Source organism: Mus caroli, unplaced genomic scaffold (genome assembly GCF_978045245.1).
Source record: "Mus caroli unplaced genomic scaffold, Mus_caroli_1 scaffold_1, whole genome shotgun sequence".
NCBI classification, from domain to species: domain Eukaryota; kingdom Metazoa; phylum Chordata; class Mammalia; order Rodentia; family Muridae; genus Mus; species Mus caroli.
In genome coordinates, this window is record NW_028227256.1 from 181,849,378 (window position 1) to 181,870,149 (window position 20,772).

The following is a 20,772-nucleotide window of genomic DNA, read 5'->3' on the forward strand; positions in this document are numbered from 1 at the left end:
CTGGCTCATTCCGATGTTCATCTCATCTAAAAATATTTAACGAGCACTTGCTATTCAGAGCAGACGGTACAGCGTGAATGAGTACAATTTCTCTGAATAACTCATTTAGTAGTGGTTCATTTAATTATTGCATCAACTCTGCTGCCCATTGATGCTCTACTTTACCCAGAAGTAAACTAGGATCTAAAGATGCCAAACAACCTTCCGGAGCCTGTACCGCAGAGGCGCGGGGCAGCCTGCCACCATTACCCTGAGCAGACAGGCCTTGCCACCTAATAGCACCCTTGCTTTCCTGGGCTCCACTTTTTAGCAATAATAAAAAAACTAAGGATGACGTTGATGATTTCAGATAGTGGCAGATGTTCTGAAGATAATAAAATGCAGTGACATATGTGGTCAAGGAGTTAGCTGAGAGAATACTCATAATATTAGGAAGAGCCCTTCTGGGAGACCACAGTCGCTGAGCCCTGTGTGGGTCTCAGAGGAAACCGTGCTGTCTGCTCTGCTATGGTTAGGATAGGATGGAATGTGGCCCTCAAGTGTCTATGTTTTGGAAACGATGTCACCCCGACATGGTGATACTGCAAAGTTTGATACCTCATAGGAGGTCAACTTGGCACTGTCCCTGGTAGAGCATGAGACCGGTTTGGTGGAAACCTCACAGCAGAGTTGTTATATTAAAAAAAAAAAAAAAAAAAAATGATGAGAAAAGAAGTGGGCAGCCCAGCCCAGCTGTTACTCTGGTTTTCTGTCCCCCTTACTCCCCATCCCAGCTGTGATGCCACCTGTCATGATGTGACACAGCCAAGGTGACCTTCACCAAAGTTAGCACCATACTGTAAGAGTTTTAGTCTCTGAAACTAGGAAGTAAACAAATCCCCTGTCTTTGTGTCCCGCCTCAATTACTTTGTAATGGGAACAGAAACAGGTTCCTGCTCCCTCCCCATATAGGATCGCCTTGTGGAGGTTTCTTCTACTCCTTGAATAGTTCCTCAGCTGACAGCAGCAGGGTGTCCTAACATTTCACTTGGAAATCATGTAAGATTCCCCCAGGCCAAAGGCTCAAATGCAGCAGAACTCCCAACTCCTGGTACTGGTTGCAAGTCCCAGGGTGTCACTGCACTTCTGACCAACTAGCTGGCAATAAAAGTTCCGGAACTCATTCTCTAGATTTGATTAACTTGCGATGACAGCTCACAGAAATTGGAGAAACATTTAGTGAATTTGCTTAATATAAAGAATACTATAAAGCGTGCGCACAAACAGGCAGACAGCAGCAGAGCCATGTAAGATGACGTGCAGGTCTTGTGTCATATGTAGGCACGCTATCCCTCCAGTCACTCCCACATGGCCCAGCCATCTGGAAACTCACCACACCTTGTTCATTTGAGTTTCAATGGAGTTTTCATTAAGTCTGAATGATTGATGAAATTTTTGACCATAGGTGAGCTGTTCACTTCCATCCTCATCTCTAGATCAAGATTGAGGCTAGAGCCGAAATTCCCTGGCCTCTAACCCTGCTGTCTACTTTCTGGTATCACTTCCATCTGGAAGGTGTTAAGGGCTCCCAGACTGCCACTCACCTTGTTGGCATACAAACAGTCACTCTTATCTCTTTGGAGATTGCCAGGGTCATCTGGGTGTATGTTGCTTAGTATCACAGTATCACTTCAATGACTTGAAAGAGTGGTTAAACACAGAGAGCCTTGGAATAGATCATTGATGTCTCACACCTTACCAACTGACTGTTCTTGCTGTGACTCACCTCTGTCTGCTTTGTGTTGTAGTAGGACTTTGTTGAGCTTAAGGAGTGCTCAAGGGGTGGGGTCAGGAGGGAAGAATGAAAGAATTAACCAATGAGCTTGCATCCAAGAGGTTGGCAATAAATGCCATAAGCAGGGAGCCGAGTCCCTTTAGTGTGGAAAGAAGAGCTACTCTGTGATTCCCTGCCCTCAGGAGGTCTTCCCCGCTGTACCATGTTGGATATAGCCTTCAGGGAATGTGCCTAGGAAGTCCTACGGTGCCAGAGGTGGAGTGCAAGCAGGGTCAGGTTTCTGTTCTTCACCTCCTGAGCTGCAGGGATAGTTACTGGGATGGTTCTCCAGTAACCTTGAGCTTATGTTTATAATCTATGATCCCACCCCAGACCAGCAGGCTGTATTGGTTGGACCATAATGTGGTCTACCAGATGAGGACACCCCACCTTTTGACCCGTTACTATATCCTGGCACTACAACAACCACCTCCAGAGGTTTCCAGACCCTTTCTCCTATCTCTTCATGTGAATGGAGACCATGCCTGGTTTCTGTTTGACCTTGCAGAGCTCAGCCATTGTGGGTGATTTGACTTTGGCGTGTGGCTGCAGAGGCAGCTCCTGCCTTCCCTTTCTGGCAGTTGATGGTTAATATACTTATTGTTGCTAACTATTCTTGCCAAATACAGACTTATAGCTCTGACTTACAGAAGCTGTTGCTATATACTTTTTGTGGACTGAAAACATTGGCTAAAGAAAGCATTCCAAATTGTGATAGGAGCAGTGGACCTTCTCCCATCTTGCTTCCTGAATTCCCCAGGCCAAAGCCCTTTGACCTGCATATCATTACAAAATCCATGGTTGTAAACGCTGTTGTTTGAGTGTGGGGTTTCCTTCAAAGCAAGTTGAGTGGCTTACGGATTTGACTTGCCAGTTCTGTTCATCACCATTAGGCATGGGTCCCAACCCCAGTCTCCATTGTAACCCTTGTCTTTTCCTCCCCTCTCCTGACCATAGATGACTTTTTTGTTTTTTTGAGACAGGGTTTCTTTGTATAGCCCTGGTTGTCCTGGAACTCACTTTGTAGACCAGGCTGGCCTCGAACTCAGAAATCCGCCTGCCTCTGCCTCCCAAGTACTGGGATTAAAGGTGCCACCACCGCCCTGCCCATAGATGACTTTTGATGACTTTCTCTGAATGTAATTTCCAGTGGGAATGCTTCACGTAGAAGAATGTAGTCTTCTGAAGCTTGCCCTTGATGTTTCTAGAGCTTTATTGGATTTTACTTAAGTCCCATTGGGAAACATTTTCGCTGTGAAGTTGTGATGTGTTTAATTTGGGGTATAAGATAAATGTGGTCCTGGGGTGGAGGGATACATGGATAGTGAAGCAAGTTTTTCTTTTGTGCCATGGGCTGGTTTAATGAGTAGCTTTATCTGTTTGCTTAGCTATGTTTGATTATTTAAGCTTCTTCTGCCTGAAAAGTAAAGAATATTTGCCCTGCCTTCAGAGAATTAAATGAGCAGCATAGAGTATGTGGCTCACTCTTGGGAAAAATATGACTTTGTTTAATAGAACTACACTATTAACATTCTTCCTCTTCAGCTTTGCAGTGCCATCTCAGTGTGTCACCCCATCCCTTCCCCTCTTGATTAACCAGAGAATGTAGGGTTTCCCAAACACACAAAAGGTCTCCAAGGAAAACAGTTCTTGGCTCAGAAAGATACCTCAGGGTGAGCTTGAGCCAGGTCTTGTCCATAATGAGGTTGAGGGATTCTTCTGAGAAAGGATAACTTTTGTGAGTGCTGCCAGCGAAGAGAACTATAGTTCTAGAAGGTTCTACACGCTTGCTTCTTATGGCTTGCCAGGTGGATTAGGCAGCCTCCCACCCCCACTACCATCTCAACCTTGGACCATATCTGGCTTGACTATAAGGTAAAGATATCCTTAGGTTGGCTCTCAGGAGCCTTGTCTTAGGTAGCCCACAAGTTCTGGTGTGACTCTTGAATAGTAGGTATTCTAATATACAGACACATATATGGAGAGAGTTAAACTGAGAAATAAAATGTAAAGCGGCTCTATATTAGCTTGCTTGGGTTACATATTAGTCAGTTTTCTGTTGTGATAACAAAAGACAGTGCTGGATACTTTATAAAGAAAATATTGATTGCTTTCATGGTTTTAGAAGTCAGGAGTGTGAGATCCAGTACCTCTCTCTGTTGGGCCTCTGGTGAGGGCTTTGCCATGGATTACATGGATAATATTTCATCTGTGGAAGTGTGTGCCAAAGAGATCAGATGTCAAGAGTGGAATCCAGAGACACTCAGGGCCTAGACCTGCTCTCATTGGTACTCACATGGGTCATATAAGAAATGTGTTTACCCCTTCCAAGCCCAGCACCTGTTGACCTTACGATCTCCCACTATGCCCCACCTGTTAAAGGTTCTACCATCTGTCAGCATCACCACCCTACAAAGCTCCTAGTATTTGAACTTTTGAGTCCTTGCTCAAAGCACATCCAAACCACAGCACGTTGCTATAACAAAACACCCCAGGCTGGGTAACTTAAGCAACAGGAATTAGCTCTCCCACAGCTAAAGGGCCCAAACTGTAAGACTTGTAAGATTGGAGAAGCCAGAACGTGACTGTCCTTTTACCTTCTCTCACCCGCTCCTTCATCCAACCTATTTCTTGTTGTTTGTGCGGATGGCAGTCACGCACATGTCACAATATAATGTCCATGTCAGAATAGGGGGAAAGGGTGAAGCAGGAGGCAGAGGCCAGCTGCAGGTGCATGGGAAGGAGCCTGGGGCTGCTCCCCCTTGGAATCACACTGATTTGTGCAAAGCCTAAGCCGGTTCCTGGCACGGGACTCAGAGATCTTACAGTTTGAATCCGGTTCACATAAAAGTCATAAGCACGAGAAAGCAGAGGCCCAGAGCGCTTTAATTGTTGTCGTTGTGGAAAGTTACATGACTGTCATCAGCTGTCGCTTCTGGCAGTGCTTTCTGTACTAATGTAAATAAATGAGCTAACAGGTTTAAAGAAGCAGCCTGTATTTACATACTTGTGAAGTAGCCTCAAACAATCAGTCTGTGCTATTCAAACACACACACACACACACACACACACACACACACATGAAATGTGTGGCTTCCTCAATGCAGGCCCCTCATGAAGGCCTGGAGTCTGAAGGTTATGATGAGTGGTGGAAGCCCTACTTCCCCTTCATGGGGTTTTGACCTGAGTCTGCCTTTTTGATGAGAACAGGCTCTCCTCAGCAGGCTGAAGTTTGATCTTCAGCCATTTCTATAGCACTTCTTTAAGGCATGGACTTGGGAGAGCCCTGGACTGCTTCAGAGGAGGGGAGAGTGAAGTGGCCGGGGCAGAAAGGAATCCCACATCTTCTGATAAAACACTCCAGAGCCACCATGTCTTGGAAGTCTTCCAGAGGAAGCTAGATTTTCATTTTTTAAATCATAAGATCCTTCTGACTCAGTTTGACATTTTGTAGATCAATATTTAGGCAAGCATATTTTGGGTGTGTGTATGTATGTAGCTCTGTGTGTGTGTGAAGGTCAAAGGTTGACATTTTGAACATTTTGTGTCTGATTCAATCACTCCACATTACTGAGACAGGGTCTCTTGCTGAACCTGACGCTCACCAACTTAGCTCTCTGTTTGCTAGCCAGGGAACTCTGGGGACCCTCCTGTCTCTGTCTGCCCAGTGCTGGGACTCAGGGCACCCAGCCATGCTTCTTACGTGGGTCCTGGGGATCCAAACTCAGGCCCACATGCTTGCAGAGTAAGGACTGTGTTGTGACCAAGTCGTCACTCAACACCCCAGGCATGATTGTTTAAAAGCACATTCCTCTGGAGGGTACTAATGATGCTATCAAAGGAAACAGCTGAAGAATTATGAACAAAACATAAGCAACTGGCCCTCTGCCTGCTCGTGGATGAGTCCATTGCACCACAGATTTAGAAAGAAGCTGCTTACTAAGGGCACAAGGAAATCAGGAGGGAGCAGTTACTGGTTCGGAGTCTCTCAGTGCCTTCATAGTCTGGGATAGATAGCTTCTTTCCAGAAGGCTAGGTTTTGTTTGTTTTTCAACACACCGCATGATTCAGGCAGAGGAGTGGTAGGCACCAGGAGGGAAGCAGAAATACCGACGCTTAGAAGACTGTGCAGAGGTGTCTCCGTCCTGTAAGCATCTATGGTCTGTCATATTCTTGTCCAACACAAGGATCCAAAGAAAGATTCAATGAGTTCCAAATTCAAGCAAATTCTGGTATAGGTTTACCAGATTTTTCTCCCTTTACCCTCCCTAAATGTTATGAAATCCAACTGAGTCAGATTCATGAACACAAAGAAGAGAAATGACCTTTAGACCGAGGTCCAAAGATAGTTTGTGATGGGTTTTGTTTTTCTGAAATAGGATTTCATGTAGCTCAGTTTGGCCTAGACCTTTCTATATCACTGAGGCTGGCTTTGAAGTCTTGATCCTCCTACCTCCAGGCTCCCCATTGTGAGGGCAAATATTAGGTAAACATGCCTGGCCATACATGGCATTTTTGAAGTGGCCTCTGCCTAGGATTTGTCACTAAAGTAGACAGGGGGAGATGTTTACTTTATGTCTTAGTGTTCACAAATGGTTTTCATAAACTCAAACCATAGTTCCCTACTTCCTCTGTGGCTCCTGTGGTACCATCTCACCAAGTTCCATGCCCCCTGTGGGAGACCCATGTTCAAGGGGACTTAAGAGTCCTTCTCCCCAAGAACAGATCTTCCACCAAAGCTATTCATCTGGAATTATAAACATGAAGTGATAAATTCAAAACTAGAATATTCTAGCATTGTTTTAGTCCAAAGTTACACACAGGCATGCATCTGGTTGCTAAAACTTTTACAGAGTAGCTCTGAGAAAAACTGGTGGTCATCATCATCTCTTGCGGTATATACTACATAATTAATACTCTGTAAATGTAAATAGTATATTTCTGCTTACCCTGTCTATAGATTACCATTTCCTTAATGAACTGCATTTCTCACAGAAGTTTTTAATTGTTGGTGTGTGTGTGTGTGTGTGTGTGTGTGTGTGTGAAGTTCTGTTTCCTAATTTCCTGTGTTCGTTTGTGACAGAGTCTTATGTGGCTCAGGCAGAACTTGAACTCACTCTGTAGCAAAGAATAGCTTTGCACTTCTGATCTTCCTGCCTCCACCTTTCAAGTATTGCGATCATAAGTATATGCCACGATACCCAGTTTATGTGCTGTTGGGTATTGAACCCAGGGAAGTGTACGTTCTAGGTATGCCCTCTAGCACCTGAGCCATCTCCCTACCCCATCATAATCTTATTTCTGGAATTTCTAAGACTATATATCATATTCTTACATATCATTTCTACAAATACACACATACTTCTTTCATATAGTCTGAGCAAGTTTGCCAGGATTGCACTTTTTTTGTCGCTTGCCAATCTGAGCTGTCTTACCCCTTCCTTGGTTTCTCGGAAACAGTCAGACAGAAAGGACTAGCTGGTGAGAGAGAGAGAGAGAGAGAGAGAGAGGGAGGGAGGGAGAGAGGAGAGAGAGAGAGAGGAGGGGGAGAGAGGGAGAGGAGAGGAGAGGGGAGGGGAAGGGAGGGGAGGAGAGGGGAGAGGGGAAGGGAGGGGAGGAGAGGGGAGAGGGGAAGGGAGGGGAGGAGAGGGGAGAGGGGAAGGGAGGGGAGGAGAGGGGAGAGGGGAAGGGAGGGGAGGGGAGAGAGAAGAGAGGAGGAGAAGAGGAGAGGGGGAGGGGAGGGGAGGGGAGAGGGAGAGGAGGGGAGGGGAGGGGAGGGGAGGAGAGGAGAGGAGAGAAGAACAGAACAGAGAAGAGAAGAGAGAGAAGAGATTTTCCAGGAAGATGCAGCCTTCCTGCTTTGCATTCAAACTGGTTTTCAAGTCTGACCCCTTCTTCACCATGTCTTTTCATATACCGGGCATTTCAGTGAAGGCAGTCCACACTGGTTTGAAGAAGCCATCAGATGGTGTATGTGCTAGAATATTCTTTACCTAGTACTCACAAAACCACTGGGCTCAGCCCCTTGCCCCTCCTTTCCTTTGCCGTGGCCTTTCCTCCATCCCTTATGTGCTAGAAGACAGCATCTTCGTCCCTCTTCTCTCTTGCCAATATAGCTTCCCACAGGGCTGGATCCTAAGATAATTTAATCCATGCCTCCTGGTACTGAACTTGAAGTCACTTGTACTGTCAAATGGCCACTCTCATCTATGGGGTATGTGGATAAGTTCATAGGAAATGAAATGTAGAAGCCCCCTTTGATGGCTGTAGTGGCTGTTCTGTGTACTTCTCATATTAAGGTGCTCTGTCCCCATCTCCGGACATTTTGGCCTTAGACACTTGACATCAGCTAGGTCTTATTCTTTCTCCTTATCTTTGTGCCTACAGAACCTCAGGATACTGCATGATATATTATCATTTCCACTGGGGGAGCTACAAAATAATATTTATTATATGCCAATAATTCTGTCGTTTGTGAGCTCTATTATATAGAACTGTGTCTGTGTTGAAGTCTTGTGGATGAATATGTCCAAATTACTGATGTGGGAACTGAGATGCGGGTGTACCAAATAACCCACTGGCGGTGATGCAGATGGTGAGGGCTAGGATCAGACTGCGTTTTACTACAGACTTGCTTCATCCAGTCCCTGGTCTTCACTGCTGCCAATGCCCTGCCTGCCTAGGAACCCAGGAGGAAAGCAAGGCTGTCACTAGTCGTCATCAGCATTCTTGCAGCAAGCAGTAAGAGCGTCCTTTTAGAGTAGGCAGCACCCCCACCCTTCTGTAGATACTAATTCTATCTGCTGACAGTGTTCTCCTTACACTTCTGGCTAAGGCCACTTCTGAGCTTAGCATGAAGCCTGTGTCTGCAAGGTTCCACTGTAAAACACTGTGTTTCCTGCTTATGTGTTAGGCATGTGAATGTTCGTTCTTTAGCCCCACGGCCAGAGAATCATCCCAGAAAGCACTGTGGCAGCTAGCAAGGACTGGGGCGGAAGTGTGGCTACAGACAGGGGTTTCCCCACCAAATTGAGAGTCTGGCACTTCCAGAGGTTGCCATTGAACTCATTGGTCTCTGCAGATGGCATCCAGACCTTTTTGTTTGTTTGTTTTTTGAGGGGGTGGGTATTTCATGATTGCCATTTAAGCCCATGTATTAAAAGCCAAGAAAACCTGGTTTTGAGAAAAGGTTTGAAGAGGTTTGTTCTCTTTACTGTTGTACATATCTCAAATATAGCTGCATAGATATCCACAAGCTGTGTGTGCACAGGAAGCCTTCCCAGTTTGGAGTGGGGGTGGGGGGGGTGGGGGGTGAGAAGGGGTTGAGGAGAAGGATAAAAACTATTTCACTTTTTAAAAACCCAGTTCCTGGCAAAAACAGGAATCCCAATCTTCCTTGGGAAAGCCAATCCAGGTGAGAGAAAAATCAGCTCTGTTGTTCCGATGGGACCTGTTATTTACTTTTAGAAAGAACTGTGTTATTTATACTTTAAAACTTCTCAGTTAAGCTGTCTCCTAGTTATTTCATAGATAAAAATTTAAGCTGGGAGTGACAGTATATCCTCAGGGTAGAGCCTGAGGCAGGAGAATTGCCATGAATTTGAGACCATAGTACCAAGCCAACCAGATCTATAAAGAAATAGCTTTTTTTTTTTTTCACGAAAAGACCAATAAAATAAATAAATAAATAAATATTAAACTGTGAAAATTCTAGAATGTTCACTTGCCAAAGTTTTTGTATGTCTAAGGCTTTTCTTTTCTGGTTACTAATAAAGTGCTCATCATGTACCCCATATGGTTTCAGCAAACTTTATATTTGTTAACTTATTTTGTTCTTAGAATAGTATTGCGTAGGAACTATTTTCTCTCATTGGTAAGGGGAAACTGAGGAAGAGACGCATGAGAAGCCTGCTCTGGATCTCAGGGCTCAGCCTCCAGCAGCTTCTCCATTACTGGATGGAGTGTAGTGGCATCATGGTGCTGATGGGGGGTATAATGGGGTGGGATGTATGGGATGCCATGTGATGTATCTATCCGTAAACCTTCACATAGGTGTCCTCTACCCCAGCCCTGTGCATAGGTTGTATAATGAATGATTATGTATTATGGATGACAGTAAACGGAGCTTTCCTAAGGGAGAGGGATTCACACAAGTTCCTTGGAGGCTGAGATCTCACTGGAGGCTGGGCCCATGTGTCTCCACTCATCATTCCTCTTCCTCTATTCTAACCACGCCAACGATGTGTTAATGATGCTTTTATTGTGGGGCGTGTGTGTGTGTGTGTGTGTGTGTGTGTGTGTGTTTTGTTTATTTGGCTACTCTGGCTGGCCAGTGAGGTACCAGGAATCTCCCCGTCTCTTCCTCCCCAATGCACATATCACAGACATATACTATTGTCCTTTGCTTTCTCAGGGATACTGGGGATTCAAACCCAGATTCTCATGCTTGTGAAGTAGGCCCTTTACTGACTAAGCCATCTTCCCAGTTCCCACCCCCGTGTAGTATTCTTCTGTTATCAGGACAAACAAAATTACCCCCCCCCCCCCAATTAGGTAATCATTTGATATGGTCTGAAGGGCCAAAAATGACCTCATGAGCTCTACTCTTACCTTCTGCTGCTCCCAATCCCATACTCACCCCTAAGAGGTACAAACAACCCCTACGCAGATCTCTCTGAACTATCCCTGTAAGATACTGCTATTTCATGCTGCCTCCGACTCCATCCAGGAGAGTCTCCGTTTCATTGTGACACTGTACACCACTCTTGTGTGAGGACGGACGCCTGGCATGAGCAGACAGATCTGGATGCTGTCTCTTCTGACCCTCAGTGAGAACTTCCTTGTCCAGCTGAGATGTTTCAGTCACATTCGGCCTCTCCCTTTCTCTCCCTACAGATAGTAGTCCACAAGTGTCTTTCCCACATGGCTCAGACATATAATAACACACATCATTTCACATAGATAGGCACACAGCACCCCATGGTAGAAGCGTTCAGTGTGTCAGTCTCGGACTCTCTCTGATCCACCCTTCCCCCATGTTTTTTCCCCCATTAGGCAAATGGAAGGCCCCTTGCCACCTGTTAGCATTACGTCATTGGCTCCCCAGAACACAGTTGTACCCAAGGCCTTAAACAAAGTAGTTCTTCTTGTATTGTTTGCATTCAAAGAGCTGATATCATGCCAGCTGATGTCATTGTGTGTCTTTGTGTGAGTGCTATGGCAACTGGGCAGGTGGGGAGCCTCCGGCTGATGTCACTGGGGAAGGAGGGGCAGAGACTGAATTTTAAAAAGCTCTCTGCTGAGTTGTTTTGTGTCTGGGGGTGGGAGGGTGTTTTGGTATGCCTTTATTTTTTATTTTTTCAAACTAGCTGCTTTAAGACAAATTACAGCTCGAACACACTAAATAAGAACAGAGACGCCTCTTCCCCCTTCCAACCTCTTCTTTTGAGTTTAGCTTCCCAGTCCTTCCTCCAGTCTTACATGGAAAAAAAAAAAGGTTGCAAGTGCCTTTTTCCTTCAGAAAGAAGGGAATTCGGTTCTCCAATTTGGTTCCCCTGGCAGGATCAGCATGGGGCTGTTTACTGGGGGCTTTGTGGAGCCCAGCAGATTGCCACACAGCTCCTTCTTGTGTCCTCTGTGGAGTTTGCCACAGCGGCAGTGGGTAGTTTTGCACTCTAGTTGTTAAGTGTTCACTGGTGACGTGTTTTTCCTCGTGGCTTGCATTTTTCTTTGTAGTTGGAAGGCTCCCTTTGGGCTAGCCACCCTGCTATAATGATTTCACCACAGAAGACAACAGCAAGGGCAGAGTGTAATTACAGAAATGAATTCAAATGAAGTCAAAGCTCTGACATGCTCTCCTAAAGACATTTTTGTCCCTTCCCTTATCTCCTTTTTGACTGGTAGACTGGACACAGGATGGCCCTCCCTACTGAGTGGGCTGTGAATTGTTGCCATTCCCTTCTGAAAATATGATCTGTGTTCTGTTATACAGCTGGCTGTGTGCATTGGTTCCGGGACACACTGTGTTCAGGTCACCTGCTCTAGTGGTCAAAAATGAGACTCGTGGTTTGAAAGGAAGTGGTGTCCGTTCAGAAGCTGGTGGACAAGTGAACTTCCTGTCCTGGTAGCAGAGCCTCACTCTCACTCTGTTCAGGCTTTGTGCTTTTAGCCTTAGGCTTTGGGACACTCAAGACCTGTGTGACTGGGAAGACATCGCTTCCAGGAACTTCCCAGGGTCTCACCCTTTTCTAGAAGACCCCACGTGAGCCACACTCCTTTGGTGACCCCTTCCCAGGTTTCCTAATGTCTCTCTCATATACGTAGTAGAATTTGAGCTCTACAATCCTTCAGGTTTGTCTGTGTATAAATATGTATAGCATAAGTGACAAACTCTGACCCGTGCATTCCCTTAACCGTTCTTTTTTTTTTTTTTTTTTTTTTTTTTTTTTTTTTTTTTTTTTTTTTTTATGGCTAGGCACTTTTTTTTTCCCAGAAAGTTTTAAATTAGCTCTTTTTCCTTTAGCATTAAATAGAATCATTTTCTTTGATTTTATAGCTATCCCTTTAGTGGGTACATAACATCCCATGGATGTATTTAATAGTTTTATTTTTGGTATTTACTCAGCCTTTTCTTTCTTTTTTAAAAACTTACTGTTGTTGAGTGTTTGTTCAAGGTGATTGTGTTTGTGTGTGTGTGTGAGTGCGGAAGCCAGAGGCTAGCTTTGTGGAGCCAGTTCTCAGCTTCCACCATTAAACAGATGGAGTTGCGCAAACACCCCCACTTAGCTGACTGCACAGCTGTGCTTGAGCGAGTTCCGTGAGTGACTCTGTACTTATACAAGGCCATGTCTGCATGCTAAATGCGGGAAAACTGGTGCAGCTTTAACCTCAAATCTTTAAGAGTTTCAAACTCAAGCCTTGGAGTTAGAGCGGAACCTTGAGCTCGGAGTGTGCCTTGTTAGATCCATCAGAGGTCACTGTTAATGGGTTAGTGTACCCACAATCCTCTAAAAGCTAAGTACAGGAAAATGGGCCACTCTCAGATGCCACTCTCTTGGAAGTCAAGATCTACAAATGTCAAGGACGTGTATGGAAGAAGTCAAAATGTAGATCCTGAGTCACTCTTCCAACCCCAAGCTACCTTAGCCAAGGCTCCCTCTGCGTTTTCTACCCTTAGGCAGCCGCAGAAATAAGATGAATAGAAATAGCTTGTTCTTGCAGAGTGGCCATGCAAGGCTGGGGGTTGGGAGTGTACTGAACACTTTATATGTGTTTATCTCCATCTCGGACTCACACTCAGAGAGACATGCTTGTGCAACTCAGGTCAGTGGTGTAAGCTGAACACTAGCCCGTGTAACCTGGCTATTCCACAAGCCCTGCTAGTAACCACTCGGCTACTGAGTGGACTTGTCCTTCTGTAAAGTGAGTCATAGAGGCGACAGGACATGTGTGCACAGTGCCAGGAGACAAACGGAAGTCCTTTGCAGGGCGATATCATCCCTGATTTTCTCAGCTCCCAAAGTACGAGTTCTATATAGGCCAGGGACCATATGTCTGTTAGCGGCAAATCAGATTTTCAGTTGATGAAATTACGGGGTGCTGTGTGGAACTTGTTCCCAGGCACCTTGGCCCAGTTTTGCAATAGGGGTCACAGTGCCCTCTGAAGCTGGCTCTGGGTATCCAAAACAGGCTTCTGGTTCTTGTTTTTTATTTTAGAAGTGTTAAAGTACGCACATAGCCATAGTGACACCCGTTTCCATGGGGAAGCCGACATTTTTTAGCCCTCCCCTCCTCCCCCCCCACTGTAGGCTTCACTCATATGTGATTTCTGTGTTTTCCTTCTAGGGGGACTCAGTAGTTTTAAACAGAACCATGGAAACCTCTGTGACAACTCCCTCCAGCTCCAAGAGTGCCGGGAGGTGGGGGGTGGTGCATCTGCGGCCTCGAGCATGCTACCTCAGTCTGTCCCCACCACCCCTGACATTGAGAACGCAGAGCTAACGCCCATCCTGCCCTTCCTGTTCCTCGGCAATGAGCAGGATGCTCAGGACCTAGACACCATGCAGAGGCTCAACATCGGCTATGTCATCAACGTCACCACACACCTTCCTCTGTACCATTATGAGAAAGGCCTCTTCAACTACAAGAGGCTGCCAGCCACAGACAGCAACAAACAGAACCTGCGGCAGTACTTTGAAGAGGCCTTTGAATTCATCGGTAACTATCTCCCACAGCAGGGTGGGCGGGGAGCTTCCTCTTGGTTCTCTCTTCCCTCTACTTCTGGTTTTGATATAAGGTCTGAAGTTTATTCTTATGTTAGGGAAAACAACAACAACAATAACAACAATAACAACAACAACAACAAAACCTACTTAATGCATAGTCCTTCCTTCCTGTTAGTCTCAGCACTGCCTGAATGGGCATAATTGAGATAATATGCTTTCTGTTGCCATCATTGAAACACCTGAAAGGTTGTCTTAAAGGGAGGAATTATCTTGACTTAATGATCTTGGAGATTTCATGTCTTGGTGCTATTGATTCTGGGCCTGGGGTGAGACAGAACATGGAAGGGAAGGAGTCAAGGTCAGCTGGAAAGTTCCTATACTCAGCTTCTCATCAGAGACTCCAAATGTCGTCAGTGAGGCCTGTAGAGGGTCTACCTCATGGCCCTCAGCAGCAGTGTTTCACTCCTCACCTCCACATACCCTGACCCTCCCATGGCCATCATCTGGAAGGCACGGTTCCCAAGTAGCTCAGAATAGAGAGCACCAGAAAGTGGTGTGTTTCATATTAAAAGCTTTGGATGCCTGTGAGCACTGGACAACAGTTTTTGTGACATTTCTAGATTAAAACACATCCCCCAGGAAGTGTCCCCAGAGGAATGCAGGTCAATGATAAGGTAGAGGAGAAGAAGGGAGTAAAGAGACTTGTCCCTTAGCTCAAATCACCCACACTGGCTGCTTCCCAGTAGACAAAGAAACAAACAGGATGTCACTATCTCTCTCACCAGTCTGTAGACAAGCTTGCTTCAAGAGACCCAAGAGCAGTGCTTCAGAAAAGACTCCCTTTGTCAACACTGAATGACCTCCCACACCAAGGCCTTAGGACATGGTGCATGAGAATGAGTGAGGTGCCCACTGCCATGTTCTGTGTCACCCCATGAAGGCTACTGACTTTTTGGCAAATAGGAAGGGAGGGACCGGGACAGCATTTAGCCTTGAGTGGCACAGTGTCTGACGTACTTCCTCAGGCAAGCCTCTACCTTCTAACATTTTACAAACCTTTGGAAGCAGTACCACCAGCTGGGGACGAAGCATTTGACACATGAGTTGTGGGACCATTTCACATTCATATAAAAGCAATAATCATTCTCTTTGTCCAACATCTGTCAACTGGAAGTCGCTATCCTCCATCCTCCCGTTAACAAAGAAGCCATGGCGGAGGTTGGCACTTAGACACTATATGACCAGAAGATTCAAAGGGAGAGTGAAGAACTGCTCAGAGCTATTCCTGCTACCTAGTCTATGTCCTCCAAGCCCTGAAGGAAGCACCAAGTAGAGACGTGATGTCACCTTAATTATCCCCAAACCTTCACATAGCAAATCAGTCAGCTTTATTCACCCAACATAGGGGAAGAGATTTCCACTGGGCACAGTGAGTTATAGTGAGTCACAGTGTGTGGCTTCTTCACTTGAGGTTGAGGCAAAGGCAGCATCGAGAAAGGGCTGGCTCTGAAGAAACTTCTTCAGAAGCAGGCCATGCTGTGGTAAGTTTCTCCGTTCACTTTATCCTTGCAGAGGAAGAATGGAAGGATGGTGTGAATTGTCTGTCATCTTCCACCCAAGTGATCTCAGTTCTTAAACATTGAGTGACGAGGACTGATGTTAGTGCCCATGAGAAGAAGGTATATGTTTCCTTTGCCAGTTTGTCTCCTGCTGAGAGAAGCAGGAAAGATCAAGCCCCTGTAGGGCCCAAAGAGGAAAATTCTTGCCAAGTAGGCTCTAACCTCAGAAGGAAGCAATCACCAGCTCAATGCTGAAGTTAGCCTTTGTGGCCCTTGTAGCATTGTGGCTAGACTCAGAATGACTAAGACAAGAAGAGCAGGTGGCAGATATTCAACATCATTTCCAACAGACTCCAGCCTTTATCAGCACAAAGAGGTAGCCCAATGCTCTACACATTAGCACCTCAAGTTATCACAGGTCTCTGTCTCAGGAAGAAAGCATCCATGGTTGTTGCTGGTTTTGCCAGAAAAAAATGTCACAAGTTTAGCAGCCACCAGGGTGATGGGACTTTTTTTTGGCAAGTTGGCAGCTCTGAACTGCCTGTGTTCCTTTCCAGCTTGTCCTTCATAGCTCGGCCATCCCATGGACTCTCTGGCAGGATAGCCAGAGCTGTCTCTGAACTCAGAAGTAAGGCGACCTTTCCATGTCAGGAATTCTAGTGTCAGGAAGGAACTGGGGACTGGGAGGAGACACAATGGGGAGACTGTTTGCTGTGTAAGACTGGAGACTTGAGTTTGAATCCCACAGAACCCATGGAAAGTCAGATGCAAGAGTACATACACATCTGTAATGCCTTCTCCCCCGTGACAAGACAGGAGGCAGAGTGCCCCTAGACACTCACAGGACAGCTAGCTTGGCATCGACAGCAGCACAGGAAATCCCATCTCAAAGGAGGTAGTAGGCAAGGCCCCACATTGACCTCCACGTGTGTGTCACGGCATGCCTATACTTGTGAAAACAGAGGACCTAGTGTTCTTGACTTCTGCCCATGACTCTTTCCCGTGTTTACCATGCATGCCCCACTGATTAGTTCCTAACACTGGGTACAAAGATGCCCTGGGTTCTTTATTCATAAAATCAGAGCCAAGCCTTGTATCCTGAGCAAGAAATGCCCATCACCAGGGCGATGAAGTTCCTAGTTACTTGAGGCTGTTATAAAGAAGAGTCCCACCTGCTTAATTTCAGGTGGAGGAAGTTGGGAATTTGTTTTCCATTTAGTGAGTGGCATGGGATAGGCTTGTTCTGAGAGATTACAGCCACAGTGCTTACATTCCTTCTGGATTATTCAGGCTTACCTCCTCTTTTAGAAGAAAAACAAAACTAATGACAAGCAACATTTATTTAGCCTGCAGAACAACTCAGGATCACGTGGGTGGGCATGGTTTTGTTCTCTGATTGGATAAACTGAAATTTTATAGTGTGGCTTTCAGGGGGCACACAACAAGGTTCACAGCATAATAACATTCACCTGAGTTTAATATAAACTAAGCAATGTTCAGGTTTAGAGTTTAACAATGCCAGTTTAACCCCAGAATCAAATGACTTCATCTCCAAAGTTCCAGAGGCTGGCGAGCTAGTGTCCTTTGCATTATCTGAGCAGGAAGACTGAAGTTCTAGGGGGGGAGGGGGTCAGAGGACTCACAAGGTCACTCAGCTCGTGTGTTAGTGGCACAGATGGTCACACTCAGGGTGCACCTCACTCATTCTCATCCCTCATGTCCTAAGGCCTTGGTGTGGGAGGTCATTCAGTGTTGACAAAGGGAGACTTTTCTGAAGCACTGCTCTTGGGTCTCTCGAAGCAAGCTTGTCTACAGACTGGTGAGAGAGATAGTGACATCCTGTTTGTTTCTTTGTCTACTGGGAAGCAGCCAGTGTGGGTGATTTGAGCTAAGGGACAAGTCTCTTTACTCCCTTCTCCTCTACCTTATCATTGACCTGCATTCCTCTGGGGACACTTCCTGGGGGATGTGTTTTAATCTAGAAATGTCACAAAAACTGTTATCCAGTGCTCACAGGCATCCAAAGCTTTTAATATGAAACACACCACTTTCTGGTGCTCTCTATTCTGAGCTACTTGGGAACCGTGCCTTCCAGATGATGGCCATGGGAGGGTCAGGGTATGTGGAGGTGAGGAGTGAAACACTGCTGCTGAGGGCCATGAGGTAGACCAGTACTCTACAGGCCTCACTGACGACAGTTGGCATCTCCAATGAGAAGCTGAGTATAGGAACTTTCCAGCTGACCTTTAACCCTTCCCTTCTATGGAGTTTTAGTAAAACTCCATGCATTAAATGCTAGCTCTTATAGAGAACAATCTGTAGGATAAAGGTGTGTGTGTGTGTGTGTGTGTGTCTAACATGTGGAAGATATTGCTAATAGCACTGCATGAATCATGTAGTCATATAGCTTAGAAAGTGGTATGAACATTGTTAATCAGAAGACCTTTTTCACATGCCCATTTCTATGCACGGCATAATCTCCATTCCTTCTCTCCTCATTTCCTTACTTGTTCTTCCCTTTATGCCAGTGTTATGATTTTAGAGAAAATAGAAAAGGAACAAGGTTGTCCAGAAAGAGGTCCAATAACATTTATTGGCGCGCACAGTAGCTTGCTTCTCCTGAGTGTGTCCTGTTGCAGGTATAGCTTCTGCCTTCCCCATCTCCTGTGATATGTGTTTTTCCCACACATGACTTCCTTGCTCTATCTTCTCTCTAAATGTAGGGGACTGGGAAGATGGCTCAACAGAAGAAGCACTCATGACACAAGCGTGAGAATCGGGGCTAGGATCCCCACAACCCACGTAAAAGCCACATAGCTATAGCAGCTTGCCTGGAATCCCATGGCACAAAAGACTGAGATGGGGTGCCGTAGAGCAAGCTGGCTATCCTGACCAGCAGAAATAATGAGCTCCAGATCCAGCAAGGGATGCTCCATCGTGTAACATGGAGGGTGATCAAGTAGACACATGATAGGGAACATGGCCTTTCACAGACACACGTGAACATACATCGGCACGTATGCAAACATGCATTCACACACACACACCCTTCCCCCCTCAAAACAGTGAAGGGCCAATGAGACGGCTCAGTGAATAAAAACAAGGCGCTTGCTGCCAAGACTGACACCCTGAGTTCAGCTTCTCCTAATTCATATTGTGGAAAGACAGAACTGACTCCTGCCAGTTGTCTGTTGACCTCTCTATGCACACGGTGTCATGTGTACCAACCCTGATTTTTTTTTTTTTAAATAATTTAAGAAAATGCAGACCAACAGCTCCGATTCCTGATTGTGGCCCAATTCTATAGCTCGAGATTTGAACATGTCGAATCCATCATGCTTTGGAACCATTGGAATGCATTCTCTCTGTGCAAAAGGAACGACTGTTGACTCAGGCACAAGTTAAGCTTCCTCTGTCCCCCTTTCTTACCACCTGTCTCTCTGTCCCACAGAGGAAGCTCACCAGTGTGGGAAGGGCCTTCTCATCCACTGCCAGGCCGGCGTGTCCCGATCTGCCACCATCGTCATCGCCTACTTGATGAAGCACACACGGATGACCATGACTGACGCTTACAAATTCGTCAAAGGCAAACGACCAATTATTTCCCCGAACCTCAACTTCATGGGGCAGTTGCTGGAATTTGAGGAAGACCTAAACAACGGCGTGACGCCAAGAATCCTTACACCAAAGCTCATGGGCATGGAGACGATCGTGTGACAAAGGACAGGAAGGAAAGGGCTGTGCTCTCTCAGCAGACAAAAGGAGGGAAGGTGGATTCTAGCTTGTCGCTCTCTTTTCTTTTCTTTTCTTTTCTTTTCTTTTCTTTTCTTTTCTTTTCTTTTCTTTTCTTCTCTTTCTCTTTCTTTCTCTCTCTTCTTTTTTTTTTAAAGGTTGGAAGTGTTTGTGAAAGGAAACAAACTTGTCTAAAGACTCTATTTTTAATAAGTGTTAAGAAGGCTGTAACTTTTGATGCGGATGAGACCCACTTCTCTTAAACTGGTATTGCAGTTAGGTTAAAGAGGTCTTTTTTGTTTTGTTTTGTTTTTTTAAGCCAACAAATAAAAAATATTATAAAACTTGTTTCTTCCCAGTTTCCCTTGTAAGCTTATTGTAGAGTTTTGACTAAATAGTCTGTGCGGGCTCATAGACCGAAGATACCACCCTTCAATTACAAAGAACCAAAAGGAAATGGAAAAGACTCTAGACCTGGAACTGACTGGACAACCATGTCAAAAGCAGACCCTGCCAAACCGTGCCCAGTTGTGCTCACTGGTGTGAAGAGAGGGCCGGCAAGCTCAGTGGACTCAGCTTGCCCCATACCTTCTCTGGGGAGACAGGCTAGTGTCAGTTTTGTGTGTTCCATGCTCCGGATATCTTTTCCCCTTCTCGGGGTCTGAGAGAACTTTTTGTTTGTTTGTTTGTTTGTTTAGCAGAAGGAAACTGACCATTCTACCATGTGCCTTTGCTGGCACTCGTGCAATAAAAATGGTGTTTGGAGTGTGCAGCTGAGGGAGAGCTGGCAGCTGAGTGAGGAGTGGCTTTGGAGACAGGCATTCAACAGTACCAGTGACTTCCCCTCCCTCCTTTCTCCTTCTCTCCCCCCCCTTTCTTCCTCATCCCCTTTTATTTGTCTTTCTTTTGATTTGATTCTGGTTACAGTGCCATACACGTTGTTACATATGTATATCAGAATGTTAAAAAAAAAAAAAGCAAAAATTTATTTAAAAAAATATTTTTCGCAAAAAAAAAAAGAATCCTTGGTGTGTTTTTGTTGATGGTGTAAGAATTTATTTTCATTATATAAATGAACCTCGTTTGGGGATGTGTCGTTCTTTGTACGTGCCCGTCTTCTCTGGTTAGGCTCATACCTCTCAGCACAGGTTTGTATAAAGAGATGGAGATGAGAGTGTAAAGCGGGAGGGACCACTCATGGAGGGAGGCTAAGGATCCCAGCACTGATGTGGTCCTCTGCTCCCTCCCCATCCTCTTTCTGTGAGACAGCAGACTCATGATTGAGCAGCTTCCACCAGACCTGATAACCAAATCACAGCCAAGCTGAGGATTTAGAATATACAGTTGTCTCCCTGGTAACTACATGTAAATATCAGTGACAATCTGCCTTGTATGGTTTTCACAGTCCCACCTCCATTGACACTAGCTCACATGACACCTTTTA

The 20,772-nt window shown here is 45.5% G+C and overlaps 1 protein-coding gene across 1 annotated transcript in view; it reads left to right on the forward strand.

The window, feature by feature from the left end:
• Positions 1-20,349, forward strand: part of Dusp10 (dual specificity phosphatase 10) — a 40,637-nt gene extending 20,288 nt beyond the window's left edge. The window contains exons 3-4 of the mRNA XM_021172748.3: positions 13,658-14,029; positions 19,048-20,349. Of these exons, the coding sequence (XP_021028407.1) occupies positions 13,658-14,029; positions 19,048-19,313 (638 nt within the window). The 3' untranslated portion in view covers positions 19,314-20,349. The remainder of the gene's footprint in view (positions 1-13,657; positions 14,030-19,047) is intronic.
• The last annotated feature ends 423 nt before the right edge of the window (positions 20,350-20,772 follow it).